This window comes from Artemia franciscana, chromosome 8, assembly GCF_032884065.1.
Source record: "Artemia franciscana chromosome 8, ASM3288406v1, whole genome shotgun sequence".
Taxonomy (NCBI): domain Eukaryota; kingdom Metazoa; phylum Arthropoda; class Branchiopoda; order Anostraca; family Artemiidae; genus Artemia; species Artemia franciscana.
The window spans coordinates 50429979-50440674 of NC_088870.1; the positions used below are offsets into that span (position 1 = coordinate 50429979).

The 10696-nt window shown below is 33.6% G+C and overlaps 1 protein-coding gene across 1 annotated transcript in view; it reads right to left on the reverse strand.

The window, feature by feature from the left end:
• Positions 1-10696, reverse strand: part of LOC136030536 (beta-arrestin-1-like) — an 81819-nt gene that overhangs the window by 39392 nt on the left and 31731 nt on the right. The window contains exon 3 of the mRNA XM_065709580.1: positions 1106-1151. Within this exon, the coding sequence (XP_065565652.1) occupies positions 1106-1134 (29 nt within the window). The 5' untranslated portion in view covers positions 1135-1151. The remainder of the gene's footprint in view (positions 1-1105; positions 1152-10696) is intronic.

Sequence of the window (10696 nt, forward strand, 5' to 3'; positions counted from 1 at the left end):
ACTCATCTTCGGTTCAATGTAGTTTTTTACTTTTCTTTGAAAAACTTCTTTTGTGGAAACAAATTTAAAACACAAATTTTATAACATTAGCCTTTGCAATTACAACACCGTAGCAAACGTAGAAGTAGCACTATTACTACTACTAGTAGCAGCAGCATGCACATAGCGCCTTTTGATTCAGTTTTATGCAAACACAAACTTCCTATGGAAGTTTCAGCTTTATACCCTAGTCCAGTAGTAAGATATCCCATATATACATTTTTTAAGAACCTAGATGCACTTGAACCATTTTGATCTAGTTAATTATAGCTTTGTTGGCTTATAATATGAATTTTTGGCTTATATTTGTATGGCTTTATAGCATAGCTTTTGGCATATAGCATGGCACTAATCATACAATAAGGCATAGCATAGCATGGCCGCTGGCCGCTTCTAAAGCATGTGAAAGATTTGTTGGATGTTGTTTTAAAAGGAACTGTGAAAGGAGAGTTTTATGATATTCATTTCATAAGTATGAAATGAATGTTTAATATTTATAAATATTAATTTAACAATATTAAATTAATTATCGTAAACGGTGTAATACTTTTTTTTTCATTTCATTTAAAGTAGGTATATAAATAGTGGACAAGGTACTTGATTCACATGAACTTTATGATTCACAATCTGAGATATTCATTTCATGATATTCATTTCATAAGCTTTTTGTTCTATGATATCAAACAAAAAGCTGCACAAAAATAGGTCTTCGGTCTCTTTTTCTACAATCATAATGAAAGAAGGATTAAGATGGCTCTGTAGTATTTCATAGATGAAAGATGAGTCACTACCGAAATTGGTTTTTTTTGGCAATTTTTTTTTTCGAACAATAAACGCTTTGAATAAAAAATAATTTGTTCGTTTTCGGAAGAAGGAGAGAGAAATGAAACGAATAAGGCACAATCTATTTATTCCCTGTTTGAAGGATTACATCATTAACAAAAAGTAGGATTTTATTTCCTTGCTACAATTTTTGAGCAAAAATTAGCTTGTCTCAATTAAACTGATATTATAATTTAATTTAATTTACTAACGACTAAAAGGATAAAATAAACAGAAATTTTACCTTGTACCCTGCCTTTTATTATCTTCCATCCTTAGCAGAGCGACACCTAAAAAAGAATGATATTTATTTCATGATAATAGTACTGTAACCAATGCCGTATCCAGGAGGGAGGATATGGGGTTCAAATCCCCTCCCCTCCAAAATAAATATTCGTCCGGCTCGTAAAAACATAACAAAATGCACATAAACAAATTTTTCATGCAAAGTCCCCCCCCTTCCGAACAAAAATCCGGGATAAAGTCCTGACTACACAAAAAATTTTGGTAAGAAAAACTTTCATTTCTAAGAAGCAAATAATACAAACAATAATTCAGCAAATGAAAAAAGTGCACAATCAGGAAAATTTCAGGGTCATTCAAAAAGTGAAGAATGCCTGTTTCGCAGGGTATCTTTATTGTATACGAATGACTACACACTTTCAAAAATTAACGGAGCTGAGAGGCCTGGGAGTGTACACTAAGTGTTGACAACCGCGCAACCCATCACAAAAAACCCAGCATAACTTATTTACTACCAATTTGATGGCTTAGCAATCGATCAACACAGGCCTGGAAGAGGACAGCCTATCAGCAGATGCCCTTGGCTAGATATCGATAGACAGCCCTTGATTATATATTAATATATAGTCTTTGGCTATATTTCTATCAATCTTGGCTATCTATTTGATGCCTTGGCTATCTATCGACGAAATCATTTTAAATTCTTGTCATAGCCTCCACGCTGTTCAATCGTGGCAAAACTATAGAACGAGTCGTCATTCCCATAGCATGTAGTTTCCCCTCGGAGTTTATTTCCATTTTAAAGCCATCCATTTTAAAGCCATTTTAAATTGGCCTTAAAATGGCAATATGACTTCTAAACGGTAATTACTCAGAGCCAAAGTCTATATTTGACCAAGTCTTCACCGGGTTCGTTAGTCACAACAGAAGACTGTCCCTGATTATTAATATTCATCCCTTAGCCATTAAACATAAAGCATCATGTCCAAATTGAAGCTTAAACTATTACACAATTATCAGCTTATATTAGGTTTTTTTTACCGTCCAATTGTTGGCTAGCAATGTTTGCCAACAATGATTTTCTGTTCGCTCGTTGAAATAGATATTAGCTAACAACTCTTTGAAATTTTAAATCAGAATCCTTGAACAGCTAGAAGCTAAAACGAACAGAAATTAAAAGAAATAATCAAGCCGAACTTAAAAAAATAAAACTAACATCCCGTAAGCCATCTAAGGCCAGGGTGTCAATATGGGCTTTATTGAAAACAATTTGTAGTTCAAGTGGTTTGCTTTTATTTGTCATGACATAAGCAAAAAAAGAAATCTCAAGGCATATCAAGGCTTACAAATAAAAGCAGTGCTACCTGTCCCATTCCTTCCGTCTGAAAACCTCTAAACGCCTTAAATTTAACTTGTGTTTCATTGAAAATGATATATATACATTTTAATAATTTCTTAGACCACACTACTTTTCCATTTACGAAAAATTAAGCAAAAAAAGGGTTTTAGCTTCAACAAAACAGTGAACAAAATTTCTTCACTGCTCTTTTGAAATTAAAACTCGCTTTTTCCTGCTTAATTTTTCGTATATACTTTTTGCACAAAAAAAAATTAACTACGCATTGGGGAAAAATGAAAAATAAATAAAAAACCAAAAATTAAAAATAAGAAAATTTAAAAAATGAATAGAAAAAATGGAAAAAATAAAAATGAAATATCAAGGCATATCGAAGTTTATAAATGAAAACGATACTACCTGTCCCTTTCCTTCCGTCTTGAAACCTCTAAACGCCATAAACTTCATTTGAAAATGATATATATATTTTAACAATTTAAATTTTTAATAATTTTTAATAATTTAATAATTTTTAAATTTAATAATTAATAAATTTCCAATAATTATAATAAATTTTAATATTATAATATAAAATTATTATAATTATAATAAATTTATATTATATTTATTATAATATTATATATTAATTTATTATAATTTATTATTATTATTATATATTAATTGATTTATGTATTTATTATTATATATTATAATAAATTTATAATAATTAATAAATTTAATAATTTTTAATAATTGAAAACGATACGAATTTTTAACAGAAAAATAATTACGCATTTGAAAAAAAAAATAAACAAAAAAAGAAAAATAATAAAAATAAAAATGAAATCTCAAGGCATATCGTATTGTTTCATAGAAAACAATGCATTTTGAACAAAATAATTAATTACACATTTGAAAAAAATCATAGAAAAGTAAGAAAAATGATATATCAAAGGATATCGAATTTTGCAAATAAAAGCCGTAATACCTGTCCCCTTCCCTCCCTCATAAAACATCTAAACAGCTTGAACTGAATTTACGTTTTATTGAAAACGATATGCATTTTGAACAATCTGATTTTTGTTGTTGTCAAAACATAAACTGATGTAAACAACAAAAAGAGTGAATCACTACAATAGCCAAGATTACTGAAAAGAAGTAATGAAAACTCACTGAATGTTTAATATATAGTGATAGTTTCAGGATTTATTCCTGAAAGTTTCAGCAATTTTTATTTATTATTTTAAAAGAAAAAATGGCTAAAGTAGCCTATATTTTTTTCAGTGGGCTACAGCGCAAACAACGCTCTGTCCTTAGTCAGGCTTAGTGGGGTGTTGGCCTTACTTGTTTGTTTTAGGTTTGACTTAATTATTTATTTGAAGCCCACTTCGTTTTGGGTCTCATTGACTAACAGTCATTTCAGTCTTTTAAGTTTGAATTATTACTAGAAATTATTTTTATTCGTCTTTGATGAAAATGAGGCTTTTTATTTTTCTTTGAAAGAACTTTTTGGAAAATATTTCCAAAAAAAAATAGTTTATGTTCGTCCTTAATTGGTTCAGTTTTAACTGACCTTTTTTTGTTAACAAAAGGAATACCTGCGAGTTTTTTTTTTTTTTTTGGGAGGGGGGGGGTTCTGGTTATAAATTAAGATTTTACCTTGTTATTCAAATTTTGGATTATTACTAGAAATTATTTTTATTTGTCTTTGATGAAAATGAGGCTTTTTATTTTTCTTTGAAAGAAGTTTTTGGAAAATATTTCCAAAAAAATATGTTCGTCCTTAATTGGTGCAGTTTTAACTGACTTGTTTTGTTTTTGTTTTTGTTTTTTTTATAATAGGAATGCCAGTGAGGTTTTTTTTTCTGGTTATGGATTAAGATTTTACCTTGTTATTCAAATTTTGGATTATTACTAGAAATTATTCTAGTAATAATTAGCAGCAAATAATCTATTTTAATTTATCTCACTAGTTAACCGTGTATAAATGTTAAGTCCTATAGGAGCTTATAGTGCATAAACGTCACTTTTGTCGTAGATTGGGTACAAAAGTTCCCCAGTCCCTTCTCCCTCCCCCAAACACTAATTTTGAATTTCCCTTGCCCCGTCCCCTCTCCTTTTTTTCTCAAACCATACGCAACAGTTTCAACTCCATCTACCAAGCGAATCCCAAGATATTGCAAGAAATACAATTTCAATGACTCGGATATACATAGTGTCATTTGATTTACCCCACTCCCAAAATTTAAAATCCACTTGAGTCCCCTATTCTACAAAACTCGCTAAAAGTTTCAACTTTGGCCCCTTAGCCTATTCACAAGATAATGTAAATAACTTGAAAAAGAAGGTGCACATAGTGTCTTTCGATTTACTCAGATATGCAGGTCGTTTCCAGAGTACGCTCTTTGGAAACCCATAATTGTGGAAGCCCAAACATGCCCCCTTTACCACTATTAATTTTTTTTATAAGTTTTCCCAAGGGAGGTAAAGACCGAAGTTGAAACTTAAAACGAATAAAAATTACTGCTTCGCAGTCTATCTAACATGCATCGATAAAAGTAGTACAAATAAACCAACTGATAATATTTCCCTTTGTTTGTATGATTATAGAAAACTAGTGTTTTACTGAAAACACAAAACAATTTAGTAGTTTTGGTACAGTAGAAGCAAACCGATTAAGGGTACGTTTTGAAAAAAAAAATAAAGCATTTTAGGATTGTAGCTTTATTTTTTTCTTTTTTTTTTGTGTAATTTGGTATCTCTTCTGTACAATGAGCTCAGTCCAATGATTGAATCCCGTTTTCGCTTTGAAAAGGACATTTCATGATTAGTTTGTGGACAAGTCCGGAATGAAGGTATCTAGATAGCATTAGGACTATAGACTAGTTTCAGGGTTGAGGGGAGGGTGTAGCAAAAAAGGGACGGGGAGCTAGTTGACCTATAGTCACTTCCGACTTTTGAAAAAGGTATTAAAACTTTCAATTTCCAATTCAAATGGCTCAATCCCGATATATTGCAAATATGGTATCTTGATAACTTAAATACACTTAGTATCTATTATTTAGCTATAAACTTTCCCCTGAACCATATTTCAACTTCCACTTTTCCCACCCCCTTAACATTCCCTGAAATTTTCTACTTAATACCCTAACCCGTTCCTGAGACATTGCATATGTTCCATTTTGAGACTCTGTCAGCATATAGTGGCTTTCGATTTAACTCTGCACCCCAAAGTCAAAATTTTAAATCAACTTTAGCTCTACCCCCTTCTCCAATGCTCCTTAAAATTTTAGCCCTATCCCTAAAAATCATTCCCAAAATTTTTATCTCAAATTCTGAATAGGGATCTTGGCATAGGGAACGATCCTTAAGAATTCGCTTGTTCCTCATCAGAAACAAAAAGTTGTTGGCCTATTTCCGAGCCCCCTCCCCCCCCCCCCACACACACACAGCCTCCCAGCAAAATATAAGATTATTTGGCTCAGGAAACAACATGTGAAGTTTCGAGCTAATCGAGCCCCCTGGATCAAACATACCCCCATTTCCATTACAAACCCTATATGTAAGTATGAGGCAAGCTGCATAATTTACAGCCCTTGTCCCAGGGGCCGTGGGGTCACGTCATTCCTGGAGGCATACATGTTGAACCTTTTGACTATAATGAACATAATAGCTATCTCAAAATTTTTACAAAAATTATAATTTCCTGTTTGAATGGTTTAATTCTATTCCCGAGCTATTACAGATGTAACATTTTGATAAACTGCAACTTGCAACTGGAACAAAACGGGCAACTTGTCCTAGGGCAACGAGTCCCTTGTCCTAGGAATTGTAGGAGTCATATTATCCTCGGAGGCATATTTTTTGAACCTCTGATATTATGAATAAAATGGTTATCTCAAATTTTGACCAGATTTACAGGGGGAGCAGCGAGGGCGGCAAAAAAGGAAACAGGAGGAGGCTGGTTGTCCTCTGATCACTTAAAACTCTTAAAAATGGCACTAGAACTTCTCATTTATCATCGAATGAGCCCCCTCAAAAGTTTCAACGACTATGGTAATCCTTCCATCCTAATTGACCGGAAAAAAAACTAGGAACTACATTAAAGCTGCTTCGAGCCTGACTTTAAAAGCAATGCCTATGATCAACTTTTTTCTGTATAGATACTCTTACTAGCTTTCGCAGTAACAAGAAATTGGAAAAATCCTGCAAAAGATTATTCTACGGTACATTACAAGAAAAGTATCTTATATGGTTACATGACCTTAAACAGACAGCATTTTAAAACCACTTAAAATTTTAAGTGTTTACTAACACCCCACTCCATCCTAGGAATCTCCAAATGTTTGCCCTTTTGCCCACAATATTATATAGTTGTCAAGCAGCTCTTCTTCGTAATCTATTTTCATTTGACCCCTCACCTTCCCCCCCAGAAATAAAGTCATATGTCCCTAACCTTTAAATAGTTATGCTATTACTTATAAATCATTCATGTTCACTTGCTCCTATTTTTGTAAGAATACGAACTCTCAAACCACTAACAAGAAACTGAGCATATCTTATAAGAAGAGTATCCAATAATATCTTCTGGGAAAAATATCTTCTATTTGGTCGCACGATCCTTAAAAGGGTCACGGAATCCCCACATTCATTGTTATTAAGAATTTCCTCTATGTGAAAATAGCAAAAAAATACGTAATATAGGATGGTTCTAGGCTAATTAACCCCTCTCGCAGACAATCACCTCCAAAAAACTACCCCCTCCACATGAAAAATTGAACAGCCAAACGGACAGTACGAGAAATAAAAAGAACAAAGAAATGGAGGGACTTCGGGATATTCAACGTATACTACAAATCATATGTAGAATGTAAGTAGTAGAATACCTTTTAGTATTTATTTTCTATAGTTTTTACTTTATTCTTTTTACAAGTTTTTGGCGGGTTGTGTTGTCATAGCAGGGTAATATAAAAGTTAAAGAAAATAATTTGAAAATGTGAAATTGGACAACTGTAGAAGACACCACCAATCGAAAAGTTCTGAACGTTTCAATATTCCCAACCGAAATAAGTGGCGACCGTACTGATATCTATAGCAACTGGTTCAGAACTTGTGATCGAGCAACCGTCCACTAGACGTACATCAGAAGATTTTCCTGGTGAAGGGCTTTCAGTCGCGTTTTTTTCAATTTAATTTCAATAAAGTGGATTCAAACTCCAAAGTCAGAATGTCCATTCTTTTATATCAAATATTTTGACTTTGAATTCGATATTTCCAGGAATTTCATAATCAACCGGAAGTTGAGATAAGGCTTTTTACTTTTAAGCAAAAGTTACTTTTTTTGACAAGTTACCTTTTTTTAAGCAAAAGTTACTTTCTGTAGAACTTTGCGATATTCCCAACCGAAATAAATGGCAGCCGTACTGATATATATAGTAATACCGGTCCAGAACTTGCGATCAAGCAACCGTCCACTAGACGTACATCAGAAGATTTTCCAAGGTGAAGGGCGTCATTGATTCATTGATTTCAGAGTCAAAATCTCCATTCTTTTATATCAAATATTTTGGCTTTGGATGCGATATTTCCAGGAATTTTATTATTAACCGGAAATTGAGATAAGGATATAACTTTTAAGCAAAAGCTAATTTTTTTTACAAGTTACCTCCTTTTAAGCAAAAGTTGCTTTCTGTAGAACTTTTCAATATTCCCAACTGAAATAAATGGCAGCAGTACTGATAACTATAGTAATACTGGTTCAGAGCTTGTGATCGAGCAACCGTTCACTAGACGTACATCAGAAGATTATCCGGGTGAAGGGCTTTCAGTCGTTTTTTTTTTTTTTCAATTTAATTTTAATAACATGAAGCCAAACTCTAAAGTCAGAATCACAAAAGTTTAAAGTTAAAACACCAAAAAATAATTAAAAGAAAATATAAAATTAAATCTCACTGGAAATTTTACACCAAATATTCTACCTATATTTTGGAATAAAGGTAGAATATTCCAGAATCCCTTCTTTTCTTCATTTGTTTTTATTTTTCTTACTTTCTTTTTGGCTACTCGGTCTTACACTCGGGAAGAATTTTCAGGGGGTAATCGTTTGAAGTGGATACTGCCTGCGGGAACGGGGGGATCTATGGGGCTTTTCCAATGGGGAAAAGGTTTTAGGAGGGATTTGTCACTACAATTTATAGCAGATCAGAGCATTTTAGAGTGAAGGTAGCAGATGGGGTGTCAGTCTATGAAAGTCAGCATTACCACGTTCTTTCGGCCCAAATCATTTTCCCCTTAGAACCAACCGGTTACGAAAAAAACGCAAGGCCAACCTCTTTGAAAAAAGAATTAGTGGTATACGCAGGACTAGAGAAGTCACAGACCTACATTGTGCTCTAAATGATTCAAATTGAAAATCTTAGCATAATTCCTGTTCAAAGAAGGCATCACTTGCCAATTTATCTACTAACAAAAGTTTATGGGCCCCTTTAGAGGCACTAAGCATATAGTTTGGTCTTCTAATCGCACACACTGAAAAACCGATGATGCCTACCTTTGCGCTAAAAATATAGTGATGGGACAGGTAGGGTTAAGCCCCTGGAGGGGCCTCTGGCCCAACTTACTTCTCTGAGCATACAGACTAGAAATCAATGCATTATTGCGGATAAGCTGTAATATGCCTAAGTTTTGGCAAAAAATTTAGCAGTGGGAGGGACAAATAGACGATAGAGGGCCACTGACACACTTTATGCTTCAGATAGAAAATCTTTGCGTGATCCTGTTTGGAAAACGGTGAAACATGTCAGTCTTTTTGCAAAAAAAAGGGGAAAAGTCGAAAGGGAGAAAGTCCTACTTCGCGTCTCCAACCATAATGATTGAAAATTCTTATGTGATTCAAGTCCAAGCAAAGTGTCACATATCTATCTTTCTACTATACAGTTGGTAGTGTGTGTGTAGGGGCGGGGGGTGTATTGTACATACTAGGGCCGAATTTGGTCCTCAAATTCTACATATTAAAAATAAGAGCATGCCCTAGTAGAAATATAAGCCTGTGCCCGTTTTGATAGCCACCGGGAACGTAATTCGTACTATTTTTTTCTTGCGCTTCGGAGATAATGAAGACGAGAGAAAAAAGACAACAAAAAAGACGAGAGCAGGTTTGTTGAAAGAAAAGCTAGAAAAGTGATACTGAAAAATTTTGTTTTACAATATTTAAAATAAAGTCTTTGTATCCATATTCATTCCTGAAAGGAGCATTGAATTTGAAAAATTGAAAAAAAAAGCATTTTCAATTTTGATATTTCTGATCATGTAGTAGGTATGTTGTTGTGTTGTATAATATTTAAAAAAAACAAGTTTTTTCAACAAGTAAGGAGCAATATTAAAACTTAAAATGGTTAGAAACTATCCCGTATATGAGGGTGACTCTCCCCTTATCAGTCCCTTACTTTTTACGTTAAAGTTTTAGTACGGTACTTTAAGAAAGCCTCTTATTCCAATTAAACGGCACTCGTGTTTCAGGAGTCATTCTTAAAGAATTGGGACAAGAAGTCAAACTTTAGCATAAAGAGTAAGGGATTGAACAGGGAGAGGCCCCCCTCAATATATAGAATAATTTATGCTCGTTTTTAAATTTTAAAGTTGCTCCTTACTTTCAGTTGAAAAAACTATTTAATTTTTGACTGTTTAAATAATACCAGAAAATCGGCCTCCCCCTCTGTGGCAAATCCTCCCAACCTAAAATTCCTCCATGGAAAATTCCTGCCACGTAAAATCCCCCCCTAAAAATTCCCTCTGGGCAATTACATCCTCGCTGAAAATTCTCCCAGGGGAAGTTCCTGCAAAATAATTATCCCTGGAAGATTCTCCTTACTTTCATTTGAAAAAAAAAACTTTTTTAATTTCTGATCATTTTTCAAGTCATGCTTGAAAGCCCCCTTCTCTCAGACAATTCCAGCCCCGCACGAAATTTCCCCTAGACAGTTCCGCCAGAACACCTCCACTTGTTAAATTCAGTTGCCAAAGAGAAACTAAGACAAATAAAACAAAATCCATACAAGGATTATGGTAAATTCCGTATATCAATTCTGGTAAATTCCTCACTGTATAAACATTTTCCCTGAAAAAATCCCAGGACTCCCCCCCCCCCTTGAAACTAGTCCCCATCTGAAAATCCTCCCCAAAAATCTCTATATTTTCAAATAATAAATAGTATGGGTAAACAATAGGCAAATTTCGTTTGTCCGTTCCCAAGGGGCT